At 52.6% G+C, this 22423-nt stretch overlaps 7 protein-coding genes across 7 annotated transcripts; 5 read left to right on the top strand and 2 right to left on the bottom strand.

Annotated features, from left to right (window-relative positions):
* Window positions 1-1060: 1060 nt before the first annotated feature.
* ACET3X_006154 (uncharacterized protein) lies at window positions 1061-1545 on the top strand (the record flags this gene model as incomplete). Its single annotated transcript, XM_069452334.1, has 3 exons — window positions 1061-1120; window positions 1181-1365; window positions 1416-1545. The coding sequence occupies 3 exons, from the start codon at window positions 1061-1063 to the stop codon at window positions 1543-1545; spliced, it is 375 nt and encodes a 124-aa protein (XP_069306514.1).
* A 7308-nt stretch (window positions 1546-8853) lies between these two features.
* Window positions 8854-9961, top strand: ACET3X_006155 (uncharacterized protein; the record flags this gene model as incomplete). The annotated part of the gene is made up of 3 exons (XM_069452335.1): window positions 8854-9702; window positions 9759-9870; window positions 9924-9961. 3 exons carry the CDS (start codon window positions 8854-8856, stop codon window positions 9959-9961), a joined length of 999 nt encoding a protein of 332 aa, XP_069306515.1.
* Window positions 9962-10189: 228 nt separating this feature from the next.
* On the bottom strand, window positions 10190-11020 carry ACET3X_006156 (uncharacterized protein; the record flags this gene model as incomplete). The annotated part of the gene is made up of 1 exon (XM_069452337.1): window positions 10190-11020. One exon carries the CDS (start codon window positions 11018-11020, stop codon window positions 10190-10192), a length of 831 nt encoding a protein of 276 aa, XP_069306516.1.
* Window positions 11021-11696: 676 nt separating this feature from the next.
* On the top strand, window positions 11697-12015 carry ACET3X_006157 (uncharacterized protein; the record flags this gene model as incomplete). Its single annotated transcript, XM_069452338.1, has 2 exons — window positions 11697-11726; window positions 11779-12015. The coding sequence occupies 2 exons, from the start codon at window positions 11697-11699 to the stop codon at window positions 12013-12015; spliced, it is 267 nt and encodes an 88-aa protein (XP_069306517.1).
* Window positions 12016-12235: 220 nt separating this feature from the next.
* On the bottom strand, window positions 12236-13217 carry ACET3X_006158 (uncharacterized protein; the record flags this gene model as incomplete). Its single annotated transcript, XM_069452339.1, has 2 exons — window positions 12236-13004; window positions 13051-13217. 2 exons carry the CDS (start codon window positions 13215-13217, stop codon window positions 12236-12238), a joined length of 936 nt encoding a protein of 311 aa, XP_069306518.1.
* A 196-nt stretch (window positions 13218-13413) lies between these two features.
* On the top strand, window positions 13414-19614 carry ACET3X_006159 (uncharacterized protein; the record flags this gene model as incomplete). Its single annotated transcript, XM_069452340.1, has 3 exons — window positions 13414-16221; window positions 16271-18079; window positions 18127-19614. 3 exons carry the CDS (start codon window positions 13414-13416, stop codon window positions 19612-19614), a joined length of 6105 nt encoding a protein of 2034 aa, XP_069306519.1.
* Window positions 19615-20573: 959 nt separating this feature from the next.
* Window positions 20574-22340, top strand: ACET3X_006160 (uncharacterized protein; the record flags this gene model as incomplete). The annotated part of the gene is made up of 1 exon (XM_069452341.1): window positions 20574-22340. One exon carries the CDS (start codon window positions 20574-20576, stop codon window positions 22338-22340), a length of 1767 nt encoding a protein of 588 aa, XP_069306520.1.
* Window positions 22341-22423: the final 83 nt, after the last annotated feature.

The following is a 22423-nucleotide window of genomic DNA, read 5'->3' on the forward strand; positions in this document are numbered from 1 at the left end:
TGACGGATGCCGGTTATCCCCAGAAGAGCAGACTGAAGGTCAGTGTGACCCTTCTACCCAGAAACTTCGTCCCTACTTGAGTCTTGAAGCTGCGCTCTACACAGCTTCCTTGAGCATGGGCGCATAGTTGAGAGAATCCGAGAAATATAACAAATGACCGGACAACGGAGTGATGGTTGTTTTCGAGCTCACTGGTGGGAATCGCGGTGGAAATGGACTTCTTTTCATGTTGTGGCTTGACACTGAGCATCCCAATTTTGACTTGGAGAACGCCGTCACAGCGTTACTGGGTTCCATCAGCACTAAAGGAGACAGGGACACGACGCCATATTTATATGGCGATCATGCTCCCATGACCTTCAAGCTACAGGAAATCACCACAAGAGGATCAGCATCATGATTAGTTATCGATTCCACTCTAGCCTTGCTCACAGCCTCTTCCCCCAATAGTAGCTCGAGTCTTATGTGCGTTGCACCAAAACTTCAGCAGCCTAAACAGACCATTTCTCACACACATCAATCCGCAGTTCTGCCTGTGTTGGGCACATCCGCGCCCCATATAGTGAGTTGGCGAAGGGGCTTACGACTTCCTGATCCGGACATTTAACCAAGAGTTGTGAACTGCTGTGCCTCAACATAAGCACTTACCTGAAAACCCACCACTAGAATTCCCTTTGTTTTCACAGTTCAAGCATAGACCATTAAGACTTTCGTGCAACCCTTGCTCAACGTGGAAGCCTGCGCCACGGTTGCTTGTCCAGTCACTTGTCATAGTGGCTGTTATTTATTCCGACATCGCCTAGCGTAACATGCGTGGCGGATCCGATTGAGCGTTTGCTAACACGTTGCGCCGCCAGATATCGCTCGGACCCTTCATTTCCACTACGGCAGTACAGGCCGAGCGTTAGATCGAAGTACGTCTTACAACCATTCACTACTCCTGTTAGCAATATATAAAGAATCGTATTACCCCCAAAGTAACACCACGCCCTCAACCGCCTTTTCAGTCTTCTACTCCTTCCCAAATAATACGTATTGTCAGACACGAAGTACCTACAACATGCAATTCTTCGTCTTATCCATTGCTCTTCTGAGCACCCTTGTCAGCGCTGTACCACTTGTATGTAAAGTCACTCTTTCTATCAATCCTTCCTTCAGTAACTCTTCTAACGCATCGCAGCTCGAAGTGTCAGCTAGACAAGCCGGCGCTGGTGGTATCATCTACAAAGAGCCAAACTTCCAGGGCGAGTCCACATACATCCCCAGCAACCTATATTGTACCGATGTGAACAACATCTTCGGCAACTTCGATGGCAAAGTGCGCAGCATCAAGTCGATGCCGGGTTACCAGTGCCAGTGGTACATGTGAGTCACTCTCTCCTGAAGATGTTTTGTTCTAGTCTAACGTCTAGTAGCGATTACAGGTGCCCAGCCAACGGTGCCAAGCTCGACATGGGCAGCAGGACGGCGTACGTGAGCAACGGATATTTGCGCCCAACCTTTGACAGGAACATTCACAGCGTGTACTGTTCATCCAAGAAATAGTTTACGTTCGGTATTCAAAGACGTGCTTTTTAGCATTCCCGTGGCCGTTCAGAAGGCTTAGTGGTGTCTGGCCTCTACGGATTGCGACCTCGTCCAGTTGACTCACACCAGTCTCTTGGGTCAGTCTCTTACCCGATAAAGGGGTATGGAATTGTAATAATACTTCGATACACACCCATTTCGATTAGACTTTACTAAGGATGCATCTTAGCTATACCACGCTAAGCTTTCATCTCAATTATACTTTGCTAAGCATTCATCTTAATTATACTTTGCTAAGCATTCCTCTTAACTGTGCTTTGCTGGAAACCTGTTTCATAATACCTCAATAAACATCCATCTGTAGTGCTTGACGTAGTGAGGCTTCCTACTGCGTCATCGTGCAGCATAGGTAGTGTCCGTGACAGCAGGCGACCTATCGCAAGGTGCGCGAAATGACAGCAGTGAGCGACTGTTGCCTAAGTCCGGACACGAAATATTGGTTATAATGGCATGGACGCCCATCGGGCTTGCATATCTGTTGGTGCGAAAAGAGATGAATATAGAGGAAGCAGTGGACGACAAGACGGGTGGACTGGCGGGTGAGACCGCCCCTATTGTTGGTTGACCTAACCCAAATGAAGCTACCCTGTCGACCCCACCGCACCCCACATAGTCGTTCGCTCTCAGTCAGTGCCATCATCATCCACCAACTCCACGCACCCCTGCAAATTTGAATGCGTCTTTACTTGGAAAGACATGCTTTCTGCAATCTCGCGGTCTGAGAAAATTGAGGCCCCGGTTTTTCACTACTGCTACCGCCTTTCGAGTCCGGTTTGAGCAGTCTCATTCCACGTCAGCGCGTCCAATCTTTGGGAGGTTACATACGAAAACGCCATCACATAGGAGAGCATTCGACGCAATGGTTCTCATAGATTGAAGTCAGATTAGTGGCCCAATGTGGAATACACCCAATTCTCATCGTCATTTGGGCCCCACACCTTTCATCAGACCCTCGTTGTTTCCTGGACCCCACCTTCCGTCAGCGTTTGTGGCTGCGTAGTAATTCAACAACGCCTGTTCATGTTTACTCAGCATTGCGCTGATCAGGCTTATTCACCCATCGCGACCAGGCTGGTGTTCTGCACAAAATTATCAGATGTAGTGCTAAGCTGCTCGACAACATGATTACGCCCGACGCTACACACAACCTTGGTAGATTATTGGGACCACTGCCGAAAGCCACAAAGATGCATAGTGCGTTTCCTATGTCTTCTGGCCAACCCTATCTTTTTGTATGTGATTGTAGTCTGAGCACGATCTGACAAGTGCTCGTTTGGAAAAGGTCTACGTGCTTCGACTTAGACCCGTCATAGAACGTTGTTGCAACAGACTCACGGCTTCTTGCGCGTGAGCAGCCTTTTTACGCGAATACAACGGAACATTGAAGCGTCAACACGGTGAGAAAGTAACAATCAAGCTGACAACGTAACATGTGAACCTCACCATTTCTTTGTTTCGAGCTAATAGTTGCAAGTTTCAAGATTTTGTGTGCCATGTTGACTAAGTGTCGTCCGCAACGCTGGGATATCTGTATCTTTACAAAGCGTAATCTGGTGTTGCGAGGGTGAAGCCAATGTTAGCTGCGACTTCTGTTATGCTCGATGCTCGCTGCTCGAGCGTCATGAAGTGGAAGGAAGGAATATCCAACCAGGGCAGTTGCTTCTCTTCAAGCAGCAATCGCACCCTCGCTCATACCACTTACGCTCATGCTGAACAGCAGCTGCGATGGTAGCAGTGTTGGAATAAAACTGCTGCTGCAGCCCCGAATTCTGCTTTTCCTTCTTTGCCACACTTTTCGGATGCAAGCAACGCTCGTTATGTTGTCTTTCGCTATTCTTTCACGGTTTTTCTCCTTGCGTCCGGTCCCTATATTGGGAGACCGATGTAGGGACGTCTGCATCCTCCTACTCACCTTCGTCGCTGGAGCGATCGGTGTCGCATATGCCATGAAACTCCCCACCAGGTGGGAAGTGCCCGTCGTGGTCGCAATAGCTGTCGCGTATGGGCTCCTTATCACCTGGCTTCATTGGCCTTTGTGCACCTGCGGAATCCTCCGGCGACGACCAATCCAGAACCACTCAGCGGCAGGTCAATCGGGAGTCGACGACGACGTCCTCCCCCCCGCTGCCCGACATGTTCGACAGTCCAGTTCTCTACGAGAACCCGTGGGCGGAGGAGCCGTAGGGGAGCGGCCGCCGCCCCCGGCCGGGAACATGGTCAAATGATGGTGATGGTGATGGTGATGGTGACAACGAGTAGGTGGCCATAGGTCAAGGTCACTGGCAGCCCATTTAAGTATGGGAGGTTGGGTGGTGGGCGGGCTTGAGTAACCAAGCAATCTGCTTTGATCTTATCTCAGCCTGCATCTCTCTCCAAGACTTGAACTGAATGGAAGTTGATCAATGGTGGCCTCTCACGAGCGGACGCTGACATTGCTTTAGTGCCGGTCTATATCTCGCTTCAGATCTCCGAGCTTCGAACTCTTTCGTCTTCTCTTGCCTCCTTTAGCCTCTACTATGCCGGTGTCAGAGCCTCTGCTACGGACTGGACGGATCTCGAGGCTTCGCATTCCAAGACAGCTACCGCGAATGTTCTCATGAGACTTGACAGCCAGATCGTGGATCTCACAGTCGAGAAACAAGAGCTACAGAACATGAGCATTGAACGGTACCCTCCGAGGTTCGAAGGTGTTCTGCCATTTCCCCTTGGCTATGAGTCGTTGCCGGTTGAAGATGCAATCGATGGTCATGAGTTGTGATCACACGACCTGTTGTCGGCAATCAGAGTGACATGGCACCCCTGAAAGATGACGAGCCGACCACATCTTCTGCGTTTCGTACGACTCACGTGCAAGGAGATACTCTGTAATGAGAAGTCTCGTAAGACCGAGGGCCTAGCATCTCTGTACACGACGGTGGTTCTACGAACGGATCAATCACGGCTCGAAGATGTCGCTACCGAAGTATTCAGGCTACATAGTCAACACTGCCAAAATTCACGCGCCTCATGCACTTCAACACTTCTTCATCACAACTTGCCCGACAGCTTTGTTTAGCCCCGCTGCAATAACATCGTACGACACAACCAATCTTCTTCGAATTCAGCGACTGCACCTCTAAAGAACGAGCACATTCTGCCCTCATCATCGCCAGTTACGAGCGTCGTGATGCCGCTCTCTGTAATCACTCGTCACACGATTCAGGTGCACGCGTCGCAAATGTTTCCGCGTTACGAGATACCAACAAAGACTCGGTTCGCGACCTATTGCTTGTTGTCCCTAATGTCGATATGCATCTTCCAGATGCGGCCTGTACGTGTCGACTACATCGCCGTACAACTCCTCTGGATAGTGATTCCCGCACAATTAATCTGGATGGCGATTCCCTTGATCTTCGTCGTCAGGTTATATGGTGAAAACGACTACTCTAGCAACGATACCAATGATCAAGGTCCAAGATACGTAGACCCGAGCCCTCCCACACTATACACAACACTACTTTCGATGACGCTTGTCCACCTCGGTCAGATCGCAATCTGGACACGAACCTACCTTTGCCCCCCCATCTACCTCCGCCAAAGACATTTGGGAATTCATTCAAGAATGCACTATCCACTTCGCAATCTCCTTCTGGGTACTTTCCGAGTGCGAGTACATGCGCGCGTACTGGCATTCTCGTCTCCAAGAGCGGCCCGCCAATCTCATCACACTTCTTCGCTCCATCCCTTCAGCCAATTTCGACTATACCTTCCTTGTATCTCGCGATTGTTTTAGCTACCGGTGGCCATGCCAATATTACATACCACCCCGGGACGGATGGTGGTCCCTAGAAGCTCTCTTGGGAGCTCCACTCGATATTTTCCACATGACAAGTTTCACGTGTATGGGAATGGTCTGCCTCCTCTGTCCAGTCAGACGCTTCGTGAATCCGGATCCCAATGGCGACAGCTTTACCGTGAAAAACGAGTTCATGGGAGTGTTCTTTACGCCAAGGTCGCGCTGGTTTATATTCCTTGACCTTGCGCTCCAGCGTCCAGTCCGGTTAGTCAACAGGATGCTGTTTGAATTGGCTGCGGAGGGTATTAAGAGTGCTTTGGATCGGTGGAGGCGGCGTGGTCTGCATGGGAAGGCTGATGGAAATGACCTCGAGAGCACGGATGACCTATCCGCGTCGCGCACCCTTCGCACCGGCTCACCTCAATCCCCTTTGAACAGCGAAGACATTGCCTACACACAGTGGCCGGGATCCGAACAACTCTATGAGAATCCCTGGAACGACGGGGATACTTCGAATCGCGATGATACTTCACCCGAACGATATATCTCCTAACCTCGCGAAAACTCTTCGTCGCTTTGATCGCATATCTAGGCATATCCGCTGACGTCACGTCGAATCTCACTCCTCGTTGGGCACGAAGACTATTCGAACGCCCTATACATGGTCAAGCCTTCACGCTCAACCATGGTTTGGCGACGACCCATAACCGCCAGTGAGCCACTCACAACTTCGGAAACCCATATGTTCCCATACGCAAAAAGGCTCTCATCAAGAGACGTACCGCGCATCAGAGAATTGGTCAAGCCTTCAGTATGGGCAGCTGCGAGTGGCGGTAGAGGAACACGAGCCGAACGAGAAGCCGTATGGTCAATAGACAAAGTACCTGGCATTCATCCTTCGGTGCTACACAAGGAGCAGATTGAGCCTTGGGTGGAGATATCGAGGAGGATTGGGTCGAGAGGAAGGCGAACTGGAAGATACGGTGGACTGCGGCGGCTCGGGAGAACTCAAGGATCTATGCGACAGCGATGGTCGTGTTGGGCAACGCAGAGGACATGGTTTTGTGCCGACTTCAGCTATTTTGAAAGCCCGCGCTTTATTGGAGAGCACAACGGTGCTATCAGCTGCTCAGATGGTGGGCGTCGGCGGCATGTGACTTTTGAAGCTGGACTCAACGGAGGCGATGGTCGGACCCAGGATACCGCAGGTTCTCACTCAATGCTTCGACCACACTCCGCTAACCAAACTCAGACGACTTGACTCTACAAGGTAGTGTAGCTCCGGTCGCAAATCATCCCACACGCATCAGCCTGGTTTCTGGCTTGGCCATGAAAGAACTACTGACGTCTTGCCTAGGTCGAATTCGCGGCGTCTGCAGCGAATTCGCCCTTGGAGCTCACGTCTAATCATCCGCCGCATCACACATCAGAAGACCCGGCACGAGCTTTGCTTCCATACTCAGGTCCAAACACGAACCCGAGTCGATGGCGAATCTGGGGTTCGGTATGTTGGTGGAGAACTTTGGCGGCCTCTTCGGATTGGCAGCAAGCAGGAAACGTACTGGTTACGGTATATTGGAAACACTAGGTACATGGATTGCCACTGCAGAGCATTGTTGGCGGCTATTCGTTGGGGTTGAGAATGATTTTGGACGACCAATCTGACAGAGGATGGCTCAGGTCAATCTGATACTGCTGCTCGACGTACCGACGAATCAATATGTCCTTGGCCTCACTCAGATCTACACATACTGTCCATGCATTTGAGTATGAGCACTCGAGTCTTCCAAAGCTGTCCGCAAACACCACAGCTGCGCGTGAGCAGCCCTTTTACGCCCGACATGTCTTCATCCCAAATAATGCGCGCAAGTTTCAGAAAGCGAGAGTCGGTCTCAGACACGAGTCCTGATCTGAAATGTCACGAACCGTTCTTCGACAAGTTCAAAACAGCAAGTTCGAGAACGAAGCCCTATACAATCTGCGGGCTATCACTGGAAGTTCATCGCGCCAGCAAACCAAAGTTGTCCGAGATCGGTGCCGCTGAACGTATGGGATGCGGCACAGCAAGGTGTACTTGTGGTCATGTTTCAAATCCCTCGGGCCTCATTGTCGACCTTGCTGACCGCGACAGCTAGACTGACCCATCTTATCTGGCTCTTAACCATTCACATCTCTTCGTCTAAGTTGGAGTGCTATCTGGCCTATCATCGCAGGCAGTGATGGGGGATGAACGGTTCATTGACCAACAACCACAAGACAGTGCCCCAAGCCCGCATACACACTCTATGGGGTAGGAAGCTCTAGTCGTGTGGTACGGGGCGAGCCATACGGGACGGGACGGGCGCCTGATGGCTTGTTGTTGAGAGTTTAAAGAGGTTGTCTACATCCCCGGGACTGCTGTATCAGCTGGGTTCTCTCCAAAGGCACGGGCAGTTCCCATAGTCCCCATTTAGCTCGCGCGCTCTATAATACAGACCGTGTTACAGGCAATCCACTATGAAGTCCTTCACGGCGCATTCCTGGCTCGAATTCTGGTTCTATGGGCTCTATCCTGCGCTGATGGTCGCACTGACATGTATCGGCGTCTTGGCCACGTTGGCTTTGTGGCCCTTTCAAATGAAGCCTACACCAAAGCTGTGTGAGAGATGCAAGTTAGTATACAATAGTCCTCGAGTGTTTCGTATGCTGAACAAGTTACAGGCAAAGGGAGAAGAGCGATGCCACGGAACGGATCTCTACAAGCGCGACTTTTGCCACTTCAGATGCTCGACTTGACCCAAATCAGAAAGCATCTGAAGCGGAGCCGAGTAGGTCTCAGCACCCTGCTTTCCGGTACTCTTTCATACCGCCTTCGCCTTTTGGAGCCGGAACTCCAATTCGGGTACCCTCGTTCCGCACGTCGTCGCCATACCAGCCTGAGGGAACACCCGTGCGCGTTCGCTCGTTGCGACATTTTTTACTTCCACCGCCGCTTAGCCGCCATCGTGCAGATGGAGAGCAGGGCTCTGATGGTGTGCAGACACCTGATAAGACGCCGAGCGTCAGTAGGCGGCTAAGTGCTGTTGCGGAGGACATGGTGGATGCTATCATGGTTTGACATGACGAACAAAGGTAAACCAGCACTGGGGTGCTGAAGCAGGAATGCAAACAAATTACGTCATGTCCATTTTAGTATCAATCCAGAGACATTACAATCCATACTTATTGGGATGATTAGTACTCAAAGATCTTACATGTTTGGGATCAACCGTGTGACCACGTGAAACCAAACATGGTTCATAGACGGGAGAATGACACAGCTTTTCCGATGGTGAGCTGTGGAGGTTCCCGACTTCGGCATGGATGTCCACTTCAGGATGGCAGACCCCCCGCCAAGCCTACCGATGCTACCCGAAATCTCGCATCTGAGGATTCCATCATTCGGAGCTTGAACTTGGTAAGCTTGACAACACTGCGATATGGCTGCCCCGAGATTGCCATTCCTATGGCCCATGCTGTTCCAGCCGGCGAAATCGCCTCGAGTGCGCGCGTCGATAGCAAAGGAGAATGCGTCCCGCACGCGACGGACACGTCGTCATCTCACGACTTCGACCCGCCGGTCGGAGCAGACGATCCCACAGCGATACGGAAAGGCGTACGAACACGCAGCTCCAGCATTAGACCAACAGCCACCAAAAGAACCTCAACAAAAAGGCCCGGCGACCACGGAGAAACCCCCACAAGACCCCATTCACGAACAAGAAGAAGGCGAGGAAGATGCGCCAACAGCAACAACCAGTCCATCCACGCCCAGCAAAACCAGCGCAACCGAGGAAATTGCGCCGCCCAAGACTCCAGCGCCGGAACCTCTTAAGACGAGCGAGCCGAAAGCCCTCGACAGCGTCCTCCACATACCCACCGCCGCAGAAGAAGAGTCTCACAGGGCGCCGCACTTGAAAACGCCACCATATGTCCACCATTTCGATACCTATGGCCTCGTCCGCAGACTCTCGCAATCCTCATACACGCCCGAGCAATCCATTACCCTTATGAAAGCTGTGCGACAGACGCTATTGGATAACATGGCTCTGGCGCGCGAAGGTCTTGTCAGCAAGAGCAACGTGGAGAACGACACGTATCTTTTCCGCGCGGCATGCAGCGAATTGAAGACAGAGATTGGGAATGCGCGGAAAGGAGAGATGGAGAGGATGCGCACGGAGAGGGGACAATTGCAACACGAGGTTGATATTCTCGGGCAGAGATTGGGCCAGGAGACGGGTGGGCTGAGGGACGAGCTCAAGGGGCTATTTGACGACAGGAAGATGGCTGTTAGGCAGGAACAGCGACACATGGAGACAAAGGTATGTTTACGTCTTGCCCTGGCTTGTACAAACTATGTGTACTGACATTCCGCCAGATCCAGGAACTCAACTACAAGATCACAGTCGCTCTCAATTCTGACGCGCGCTCCGAGGTTGAGGGTCTCCGTTGGGTGCTCACTCGCCGCGCGGCTATTACAGTCGGTGTCAGTGCGTTTATGCTGTTCGTTGCGCTACGGTATACAAGTTACGTGCAACATCAGTTGCAGGAGGAGAAGAGGAGGAGCACACCGCCTCATAGACCCAGTCCGCTGGAGGATTTGGCGGATCATACGTCAACAGCGAGTAGACCGGTCGTGGATATCGCGAGTCCGACTCAGCATGATGCGCTTGGTGGGGAGCTCTTGGCTACAGAGGGCGTATCATTGGGTTGAGCACCAGCATACAATAATAGATCAGGTGAAAGTGAACATGAGGCAAAAGAGCCTGCATATATTCCGTCTCCCTGCGAATTTACACGAGGAAAATCCTACAGCTTATGTTTCTTCTCCCCGCTCGCGAGTCTCATAAACTCCTTCTGTGGCACGCCCTTTAGAAACCTCTGCAATCCATCCATGACCTCGACCACACCCTGCCGATCCAACGCCTCCCTGATCGGCTTCTGAATCAACTCCTTGATCAAGACCAGACTCTCGCTATTGAGATGGTCACCCAGTCTATCGTCAACCTCCTTCCTGACCTCGGCCAAAAACTTTTCACTGTACTGTTCGCTCTTTACGTCAACTCCAGCGTCGATGACTTTGTTCACGAACCCCGTCGCTACGAGCTCGTCGCATGTGATGCGTTTCGACATGATGAGCGCCTCGTTCGCTTTTGAAATGCCGAGGCGCCGGACGAAGCCTATACTCGCATTCCCTTCTGTTACAAGGCCGAGAGAGGAAAAGGGCGTGAGGAGGAAAGTATGTGGCGCCGCGTAGATGAAATCCGAGAAAGCGATCAACGCGGCGCTGAGACCGACGACCGGACCGTTGAGCGCTGTAATGAGGATCTTGGGATGCGCATAGAATGCATGTGTTATGTGCAAGTTGTTGGCCACAAACGCCTTTAGGTACTGATGTCTTTCGTCAATGGCGCTGTCGTCGACTTTGGATCCGAATTCTACGTCTGCGCCTGCGCTGAAGAAACGCCCTGTGCCCGTGAGGATGGTGATGTAGATGTCGTCTCTGGCGGCGACTTCGTTCATGGCGCGGGCGAGTTTGTAGTAGCCATCGGTGCCTAGCGCGTTTAGTTTCTTGGGTGCGTTGAGGGTTATGATGGCGGTTTTGCCGTGGTAGGTTGTCAGGATGGGTTCGTCGGACATGGTTGGATGGGTATCAGCTGTACGAGTGGTTGTTGTGGTGTTGGAGGTTGGAATGGATGGGATGGGATGGAGTTCAGGATATTACCTAGGTATGCACGCCTGTAGGAGTCTTGGGGAGATTCACATTGCCGCAGCAGCGACTCCGCACACCAGGGCGTACGCCACCAACTACAGTGCACGGGTTTAGCTTTACTTGGAGCCCCGCCTAGATACCGCCCCGTTGATTTCGAATAGGGCGTTAACCGACGATCAATCCATCAATCTTGGGGAGACTCTTAGGTGAGATGTCAGTGAGCTGAGGCTAGAATGCGGAGACGGAATGAGCATGGTGAACGCAACCGAATGCGACAGAGTGAGGTAGATGGATGGCGATGATGACTGCTTTGTCATTATGTTTTTGGCAATCTCGAATCTATTGCTGTGAAGAGCAGGTGATTTGGCACAAGGATTACACGCTTGAAGCGGAGGACGTATGTGAAGGTCATGGCTTCCCCAGCTTCAGAGTGAGGAAACGGACGCGCTGGCTGAGGCTGGAGATTAGATCTGTGTGCGCCAATCGCCGAACCATCACCGACCAGATCTGCGCCTCTTCGACTCCATCATCACTCCACTTGTGCGCCAAAGTTTCGAGCCGCGCCGCAAGTCGCAAACCACCCCCCACAACAAACCCGCAAAGATGGGTGGCCCCAACCTGGAAGTCTTCAAGGCACGTACGACCGACACAACATGCCGCGCACGCAACTAACCCGACACACCAGTTTGGAATGTACATTCTCTTCCCGATCAGCATCATGTACTACTTTGGCACAAATCTCGACGGCAAATTCACGGTCCCCGATTTCTGGCCCAAGCCAGGCCAGACGCACAAGATACCGTACGACAGGGATGAGATTGCAAAGGAGTTGGAGAGGTTGAAGCAGAGGAATTTGGAGAACAAGAGGAGGAGGGAGGAGCAGGAGAGGTTGAGGGAGCTGGGAACCGGGAGGGAGGAGTAGAGACGGCAACTGGGCCGGTAAAAGGCACCGAATCACGAATACCTAAGACGAGAAGCGACTACGAGACAGGCATGAAGTTAAAGCCTAAGACGCTACGGAGTCACTCGTGTAGGAGGCGCGGAGCACGGGGATACATCTTGTTCCGCATGGATATCAGCGGTATTGTACAATACTGTATATTACAAAAACGTACAACAGCCTGGAGAGTCAGAGCCAGAGATCAGGCAGTGACCTTGCCTCTCAACTCCTCCCAGACATCATCTCCTATGCTGCCCTTTGTCCAGTTCATGTACACTCCTTGTACACCCTGCACTTCCTGCAGGTCGTCCAAGAAGCTTCCCAATTCTTTGGCTGCCCCCTCGTCTTCCAAAGGCACCTTTGTGTCCTCATTGGGATCGTAGATGATCTCGCTCTCCTCAATCTCGAGATCTAGCTCTTTCGCCAGTTTCTCCGCCGTCTTGTTTGTCGATGCAGGTTCCGTGTACAGCACGACTCTGCCGTCGGCGTCCTCGTCTACGTCCAGCACGCCGGCGTCTAGAGCTGGCTCCAGTATCTCGTCGACGCCAACGCCGTCTTTCTTGCGTAGTATTATCCGACCTTTCTTTTCAAACATGAAGGCTACCGTTGACACACTGCCACCTGCCTCTTTTACGAGGAGGCGTAGATCGGCCAGGGTGCGCAGCTTGTTGTCTGTCTGACATTCGACTATCGTGGCGATGGAGGGCGGTAAGATCGCTTCCAGTAGGACGTTCTCGAGGGCGGCACCCGACGCGGAGAGGCCCTGTCCACGGGCTATTGCGGCTTCGATGGAGGCTTTTGGCACAGCCGACTTTTTTGCCGTGGAGATTGCGAGGGCGAGGCGGGGGTTCAGGTCGGGATTTGGGCCGGCGAGCTTGACGGCGTTTGTGATGTCGCGGGTCATGAGAGAGCGCTGCTTGGACTTGCCAGCGTCGTTTTTGGCCTTGTCATGTTTGATCGTCGCCCACTTGCTGTCGCGTGTCAGAGGTGTGCCGTTGGGTTGCGAGGACGACGTACGAGTGGCCTGATTGTAGATTTTGGGTGGTGCTCAAACATCGCACTTGTTCTTGTATGCGCCAATTCCTCGAGCGCGGGACATTTCGACAGGAGCAGGCTATCGCACTGTCCTTGGAGAGAGCAGACAATACCGCACGGCGAACTGCAATAGACATGGAGATCGACATGGATTGCTATCTTCACGTGTGACAAAAGTTGGGGATGCACACCGTGCCTGCCAAGACGGGGGTCCGCAATCCCACCTGCATCCACCGGCATCTCCACACTCGACATCTGTCAAGAGCAGGACACGGCGCGATATGAACAGCCGAATGCGATAGGCTGCGACAACACGACCCAAGTCGCGCAATCTCCTCCTAAGACATGGCCGCCGACGAGCCAGCCGCGGACAAGGGCCCCTCCAACCCCGAGCTCGACATCAAGAAGCTCCACGCCCTCCCCTCGGAGCAGCAAGACCTCTACTTGCTGACCTTCAGTTCCGACCTCGCCCGCCATGTAGCTGCCCTGGACGGCGACGGTGCCTCGGCGCACCAGATCTACATCAAGAAGGAGATATTCCAGATCATCAACCTCGCATCCCCCGCCCCCACGCGCGTAATCCGAAACAACCTGGGGCGAGCCATCGCGGGCATATTCGAAAAGGGCGACAGGAAGCTGCTGTTTGAGTCCATCAACGAGGCAGTCGGCATCATCAATGCGGCGGGAAAGAGCGACAAGGACGTCAGGACCAAGCACGCGGCTGTGCACTGCCTGGGCGCCATCTTCGAGGCGGCAGGAGACAGCGCTATAGGCCTCTCCCCGCTGGCAGTCAAGTCGCTGCTGGGCCTCGTCAAGTTTTCGCAAAACTACACTGGACTGCGGGCGGCAGTATTCAAGGCTGTAGGCAAGGTCTTCAAAGGGGTTAGCTCACATGCCGATGAGCTCATCGCAAGAGATGCTTGGAAGCAGGCACGCAATGCTGGTAGCGACAAGTCATACCTCGTCCAGACGGCTGTCTGCTATTGTCTGGAACAACTGCTCCGACACACCACCTTCTTCGACAACTCCAATGACTTTGACAAACTGCAAAACGTGGCTTGGAAGGCCATCGATAGCCCTTCGTCGTCTGTGAGACATGCTGTTGCTTCGTGCATCAGCGCCGCCTTGGTAAAGAACTACTCTGAGAACGCGCCAGTCGACCTTCCGATCCTTGGTATCACCCGTTCATCGACTGCGCAAAAAAAGAAAAAGAAGAAACCAGGCGACGATGATGGCGACGACATGGTCATGGAGCGCCCTGAATCTCCAGCGCCGAAGAAATCGGCTACACAGCTCTCCTTTACAATAGCAAGTCTCTTCAAACTGCTCGCAACACAGTACTGTCGACCCCAGGCCGGCAATCGCGCCAGAGCTGGAATCGCCGTGTGCTACATCAAAACCATCAAGGGCCTAGGCGAGCAAATCATCGAAACCAAGTACCCAGAGATTGCGCGGAGTCTGTTCACGGATATACTCAGCAACAACGTCATCGTTCAGAACCGCTACCGCACTCTCAGTACTAGGAAGTTTGTCGCCGTCATCTTGGAATCAGTCATTGGCCGCGAAATGCTTGGAGAGTCGGGCCAGCTCAACGCTGCAAGGTTCTTGGTCAATGACATCCTGAAGGACTATCCCCAAGCACTCAAAGAACGCCCAGAGCCGACGAAACAGACCCTCATTGGGGCGCTGAGTACACTATCCTCACTATTCAATAGTTTAGGATCGGCCACCAACGTCATTGCCGACTCCTGCCGCGATGCACTCCTTCAGGTGTTGCAGCATCCCAGTTATACAGTCCAGGTAACCGCCTCAGCCTGTCTTCGCTCATTCGTACTTGCGTGTCCTCTTCAGCTACTTCCAGCCGTCACCATATGCATGAACAGCGTCAATCGAGAGCTTGGCCTCCTTGCTGGGCCAAGGCAATCTCCCAGGAAGTGCGTCGGTTTGGCCAACGGTCTTTCTGCTGTACTCAGCACGTCTACATCTCAACCACTTCATGGGTCTGTAGACGTCAACTCAAGAGTACTATCACAAGCCACTTCCCTGCTCAAGTCTGCGAGCAATTCAGATCTCAGAATTGGTTCTACCCAAATACAAGTTGCATGGATCCTCATCGGAGGTTTAATGACTCTTGGTCCCAACTTTGTCAAGATACATCTCTCACAATTACTTCTCTTGTGGAAAAACGCACTCCCCAAGCCGCTGAATAGAGACAACATGGTGCAGAGGAACTATCTAGAACTGTGCTTCCTGGCACACGTTCGGGAGTGCGCATTAGGCTCCATCCTGACATTCCTGGAATTCAACAGCCGAATATTGACACTGGATGTCACCAAGAGATTGGCCGCGATGTTGCAGAATACAACCATGTTCTTGAACACTTTGCCGGCTAAGAAGACAACCGACGACATGTCTCAACGCCTGTCTCCCGCGCTTCAACTCCACGACTTCGACCTGATGGTACGGAGGAGGGTACTTCAATGTTACACTAGACTTGTTGAATTGAGCCCAGCCAGTAGCCACGAGGTCTTACTGCAGACCAATCTACTACCGTTCGCCATTGCCTCCTTTGCAGAGCCCGATAACTACACCACAAGCTCTTTCAGTACTGCGATTGCCAGTGCAGCGGGAACTTTCGAAAGCATTTGGGAGGTTGCTGATAATCATGGCTTTGGAGTCACTGGACTGGTGCGGGGATTCGATATCAAGCCGCTTCCTGGAGAGCAAGAGACTGGTACTCATCACCACTGGCTCACGAGGCATGGAGCTGAAGCCATTATCGATCGCACGCTCCTCTCGCCCATCTGCGGGGCTCGCGAACACGATTCGATATCCTTGTACATCAGGACGTCGGACGAGAACCATGAGCTTCCTGACCCACCAGCTACTGAAGTAGTCAACTCGGCACTTCAGCTGTTCGCCATATGCCTGCCGTTGCAAACAGCTAGGATTCAAGAGAGCATTCTAGAGCAGATGACATCCTTCTTATCGGCCAGTAGCCTGCAGCGTGATATCAACAGAAAGACGGCTATGATGGTTAATATCGCTTATGCTGTGTTGTCTGCTCTGAAAGTTGCAGTCAAGGAGACCCACTCGGCGCCTGGCAGCTTGAAGGGACCGGCTGTCGAAAAGGTGATGCAAGATCTGTTGCACGTAAGTTGCCTGCGCGGGTCTTATTGTCTTTTCCTACTGACTCCACCAGCTCTTTGTCATCCTCCCCGACCCATTTATCCGCAATCTTGCCGGTGAGGCATTGGGACGTCTGTGCAATAGTTCTGGAAACGCTCTTACAACCACCGAAGTCAACTACCTGGTGGACCAGATTGTTGCTAACCGTGAGCCTAATGCTCGTTCCGGTTATGCTGTCGCTCTGGGATGCATCCACTCTCAGCTCGGTGGTATGGCTGCTGGCTTCCATCTCAAGAACATTCTTGGAATACTGATGTCACTGGGCAATGATCCACATCCGGTTGTGCACTTCTGGGCCATTGACAGCCTATCCAGGGTAGCTGACTCTGCTGGTCTCTCTTTCTCCAGCTATGTCACCAGTACCCTCGGTATGCTGGCACAACTATATGCCGCGGACACACATAATGACGAGTCGGCGTCTCTCGCATCTTCGAACATAGAGATCGATATACCCACCCCTGCCGTCATTGCGCGATGCGTTGATAGCACTATCAACGTACTCGGACCGGACCTGCAGGATGTTGCAAAAGCACGCGATCTTATCATGACCCTCGTCAACCTGTTCCAGGGTGATGCAGACGAGTTGGTCGTCATTGAGAGTTTGCGTTGCCAGGAACACATCTCGTTGTATGCGCCAGGTCACATGGAGTTCTCGGCTTACGTCAAACAACTACAGCGATCTATTGAGAGCAATTCGGCACAAATAAGGGACATGGCTATTGATGGGTTACACAACCTCATGCGACGCAACACCGAAGAAGTCATTCGCGCCGGTGACCCTGGCCTCGAAGACCAGTTGTGGCACGTGCTTGACCGTGATTCGGAGCACGAGGTCGTGCGGAACATCATCCGCAACTGGCTGCACCAAACAGGGTTATCAGACACTGCGACTTGGGTGCAACGCTGTCACTCGGTGCTTACCAAAACGAAAAAGGTCGAGACGCAAGACAAGATCGAAACAAAGCCAAAAGCAGGAGCGACGGATCTGCAGGACGAGGAAGTCGCGGGCTTCGCATCAGCGTCTAATGCTCCCGGAACCGAAGCTGGAGATGGCGCACAAGTCAGTCAGGAACTATTAAAGTGGCAAGTCCGGACTTTCGGTATGGATTGCTTGAGCGAGCTTGTTGCCATGGTGAGCAAAGAGGCTACATTCCGAGAGGAATCGCCCTGCGTTATGGCATTGCAGCAGAGGATCGCTGATGTTGTGCGTATCGCCTTCTCTGCATCCACAGCCGGTGTTGTGCAGCTGAGGATCCGCGGTTTGAAGATCATTGATCAGGTGCTCAAGCTGTTTGGCAAAACACCCGACCCCGATTTCGCTGAAGTCACTCTCCTCGAGCAGTACCAGGCTCAGATTGGTTCAGCTCTTACGCCGGCGTTTGCAGCGGACTCGTCGCCCGAGCTTGCTGCTGAAGCTGTCAATGTTTGCGCTACGTTCATCGCTACCGGTATCGTGACCGATGTAGATCGAATGGGTCGTATTCTCAAGCTGCTTGTCTCAGCGCTTGAGAACTTCTCTAGCGAATCTGAAACTGCAGCCATCGGTGACCTCAAAGGACTGAGCTCCAACGCACAAGTCATGGTCAAGATGGCGGTCTTCTCTGCTTGGGCTGAGCTACAGATTGCAAGCGCTGAGCAGAGCTATTTGGTGGACGTATTGAAGCCACATATCGCGAAACTGACTCCTCTCTGGCTGGCATCGCTACGAGAATATGCCCGTCTGAGGTTTGAGCCTGACATTTCCTCATCCATGGGCTCGGCCTCTCTGTCTGGAAGTCTCGATACGATCTATGCAGCGCTTAATCGCGAGACACTACTGAAGGTACACTTGGTCGCTGACGACTTCTAGCACGTGCTAACATACTGCAGTTTTACCAAGACACATGGCTTAATCTGGTAGATGCCATCGCCAGCCTTATCGACGAAGACAGCGAGTTCGTCTTTGACGCCTTAGATGGCAAAACTGAGCTGTCCGAATCCACGCCCAATGGAAAGTCTGGTCACATCAACTACCGCGATGAGCCTGTCGCCTTCTTCTTTGTGCTCTTTGGACTCGCGTTCGAAGCACTAGCGGGTCGTCCAGGTGACCTGCAAGCTTCCAAGGAGCAAATCTTGGAGATTCTACAGGCGTTAAAGAAGATCCTACGGCCATCAGTATCTGGTCATGCAATCTATCGGGAAGTGGTCTTCTCGGAAACTATGGATATGCTGGATCGCTTGGTGCTCACCGAGGGCTTGACAGTTCAGACGGTCATTGTTGAGATTACGCGCAATCTGTGCCTTGGCCATCCGTCTGCGCGGAGAGACCAGGGGGCTGCTGCTGACGAGAATCTTTCTGAAGATATCGATCAGTTGTTCGAGTTGACCAAGATCATGGTACTGGTACTGTCCGGACTCGTACCTGGGTTGGAAGACAGCAAAGCAAAAGCGCGCCACGAGATGAACGAGGAGGCAGTCGCTCTGCTGACAACGGCCCTATCCGCGCTCGTGGACGCTGCGCAAGTCTTCCCGTCAATCATCAAAGCCGACCTGCACGCTTGCATTCTTCACATCTTTGCAACTATCCTGAGCACTGGGGCGTGTCAAGCAACAGTCATTCCGCAAGCACTTCCGATCTTCAAACGTTTCATCACCAGTCTTGCGCCACATGCCGAAGGGACGGATGATACCAGCAAGCAACTTCGTGCAACACTAGCGCGCTTCCTTGCAATCTTGAGATACGCGCAACAACGCGAGTTTGATGCCGCCCTCGCATGCGAGAAGAACACGATTCTTGCAACCACAATCTTACTGAGCTCTGTAGCCTCTGCGTTCTTGCCCAATGACCCACTCGTCAAGCGCTTCATCGATGACCTATTCGACTGTCTCGGCACAGTAACAACGAGCAAGGTAGCAGCAGGTTGCTGTCGCTCGCTCCTCCTCCTACCCAAGAAGGGCGCTCTCGAGACAGGCATCGCAAAGCTTATCCTTCCACCTACCTTGTCGTTCCTTGCAGCACCGTCTGATGTTGAGGGCCTCGACGAGTCACGGACAACGCTTGCACAGACTCTTGTCACATTCATCTCCACATTGCCACAACCAACACAGCGACAGACTGCAACCAAGATAATAATACCTGCCTTGTTAGCACGAGCGCGGAAAGAGCCCAAGGCTAGCCAGGAAACTGCGGCGCGGTTGCTGGAGATTGCTAGTGCGGATCAACAAGCGTTCAGAGGCGTGGTAACTGGATTAGACAATGAGCAGAGGAGCTTCATGGAAGGTGTATTGAAAAGTGGACAAGGGCCGAGAAGGCAGGAGACCAGTAGGGAGGACGATGGCATGCCGAAAATTGCGCTCAAGATGGACTTTGGCTCGTAATTTTGGGCCGACCTTGTACGAAGACGACTGTACGGATAGATCACACTTTGACGGGGTATTCTTTCTTCGATGACTGCTCGACTGTTCTGACCTGGAAGCTCAGCTTACCACTTGTCAACAGGGGATGTGCGCCGGACGCATGCATGCAGGGACTTGGACGAAGGACAGGGACCCACCATTGGCGTAGCCTGTATTGTATGTAACTGACTATTGGCCGTTGCTGGCGGTTATCGGCTTCTATGCGCACCTGCATCCACAAGGTCGAATGCAGAGTCGCGGTTGAGCACATTAGAGCTAATTCCTGGTACCCGGGCGCTCTCGCTAGACGCAATTGAGCAAGTTGCAGATCAGACAGCATACAAACCACGAGGCGACAATATATCCTAGCCATGCAACAGTCCTTCGGTTCTGGATCTTATCCGGCTGGTTCTACTGATAGTTGCTTCAGGGGTGGGGGAGAGTAGGTGTGTCATTGGCAGGTCGTACCGAGCCGGCGGGTGAAGCTCTCCACATGTATACGCTCGGGGAGCTGCAAGCATTAGAGAAACATGCCCCCCTTCGATCCCTCTGCCAAGCTGATGACCCGTTTTTCTTGTGGTCAACATGTCGCGATATATGCCGTGGAGAAGATATGAGCAAGAAAACGCCTACGCCCATGCCTACGATGCACGTCTGATCCTGTTAGTCGGTGCCATTGCCTTTTCGAGTCTTGCTCGCGACAGAATAGGAGGAAATGCCTAGAGGTCTATTGAGAGTCTTATCGGCTTGTAGTGGTCTCGGTCTTTTCAAACACATCCTTAGTCCTTTACCTTTTGGTGCGGTCGCTGCTTTGAGACTTTGCATGTTCTTTCCATTGCAGGTCTTTTTGCTCTCCTCCTGACCTACACCTTCTACCTTCATTCTTCGGTGAAGATATATCCGAAACCTGTAGACCTATCGACCAGATTACCCAACGAGCCATGCCAATCGATCCCGAAGTCGAGCACAAGGTTGCCCTGAGCCAAGTACACGATGCCTCCCACGGAAGCCTCCAAGACTCAGAGAAAGACACAGACCATCGCCGCACCGCAAATCAAGACGATACCGTCGACACCCACTACCAAGCCGGTGTACAAGCCGTCGAAGCCGTGACCCTCTCCTGGACAACCGCATCCCTGATCACAGCCTACATTCTCATCTGGCTCGTCTACTTCGTCCAAGGCCTCGTCGGCGGAATCAGCGGCGCCCTGATCCCCTACGTCACGTCCTCGTTCGCCTTCCACTCTCTCACGCCTACAACCAGCGTGCTAAGCTCTGTCATCGGCGGCGTAACGAATCTCAGTATAGCCAAGACACTAGATGTTTTCGGTCGTCCGCAGGGCTTCCTGCTTTGCGCCGTGCTCGCTACTACCGGACTCGTCATGTCAGCTGCGTGCAACAACGTGGAAGCATACGCTGCGTCGCAAGTCTTTTATACTGTCGGCATCAACGGGGTGGGATACAGTCTGAGCGTGTTCATCGCGGATACGACGTCGTTGCGCCACCGCGGGCTTGTTCAGGCGCTGTGCTGCTCGTCGTACCTCATCACTGCATGGCTCGGCGGACCGATTTCAACGGCGTTCCTCGACGGAGCGGGCTGGCGCTGGGCGTTTGGTATGGAAGCTATTCTTGTCCCGGCAGTTACGCTTCCGCTGTTTGGGCTGTTCATGTACCATTACGCTAAAGCGAAGAAAGCTGGTCTCGTTCCGAAACAGCAGAGTGGACGTACTTTTCTGGAGTCGTTCAGATACTACGTACGCCAGTTCGACGCCGTTGGTCTCCTTACGCTGTCTGTCGGTATCGCTTTCTTTCTCTTACCGTTCAATTTGTACGCGCTGCAAGCCAAAGGGTGGGACTCTCCTATGATCATTTGCTTCCTCGTCTTCGGTATCGTGCTCCTGGTTCTCTTTGGGGTCTGGGAGCGTTTCTTCGCAAAGATTTGCTTCATTCCCTGGACACTACTCCTGGACCGCACCGTAGCTGGGGCCTGCATCCTATCCTTTGCGCTCTTCTTCAGCTACATGTGCTGGAGTATGTACTTTTCGTCTATCCTTCAGGTCGTCTTCGATATGAGTGTTACGCATGCTAGCTACATCATGTCGACATACACCGTTGGCGGTTACATCTTCGCTGCCCTCGTTGGCGCATTCATGTCCTGGACTGGACGCTTCAAGCCTGTTACTCTGTTTTGTTCGATTCCATTGGTGGTTCTCGGTACGGCACTACTCATTCACTTCCGCCAGCCCACGGACAATATCGGGTACATTGTCATGTGCCAAATCTTCATCGCATTCGGCGGCGGAGTAATGACAATCACAGCCGAGATTGCCATTCTAGCCGCTGTTAAGGAACAGCAATACTTTGCTGTTGCTATTGCTCTGGTGTCTATGTGCGGAAGCGTTGGTGCAGCTGTTGGGCTGACTGTTTCTTCGGCGATCTGGCAGGATGTTGTCCCCAAGAAGCTCATGTTGTACCTCCCTGCTGAGGAACTCCCGAACCTTTTGATGATATATGCGGATATCATGACACAGTTGTCTTATCCTATTGGATCGCCTACTCGCCTGGCTGTTCAGAGGGCGTATGGAGACGCGCAGAGGTATCTGTTCATTGCGGGGACCGCAGCTTGGGTTATTGGTACTGTTGGCGTGCTCATGTGGCGGAATATTGACATTATTGCTATGAAGCAGACAAAGGGTCGTGTATTTTAAGCTCCAGTGGCTGTAGTGGGAGCGCAGGAGTATATCGTCCTTTTAGCTCTCGGTACCTAATCAACCGTGTTGTCTCTGCTTCA

Source organism: Alternaria dauci, chromosome 5 (genome assembly GCF_042100115.1).
Source record: "Alternaria dauci strain A2016 chromosome 5, whole genome shotgun sequence".
NCBI classification, from domain to species: domain Eukaryota; kingdom Fungi; phylum Ascomycota; class Dothideomycetes; order Pleosporales; family Pleosporaceae; genus Alternaria; species Alternaria dauci.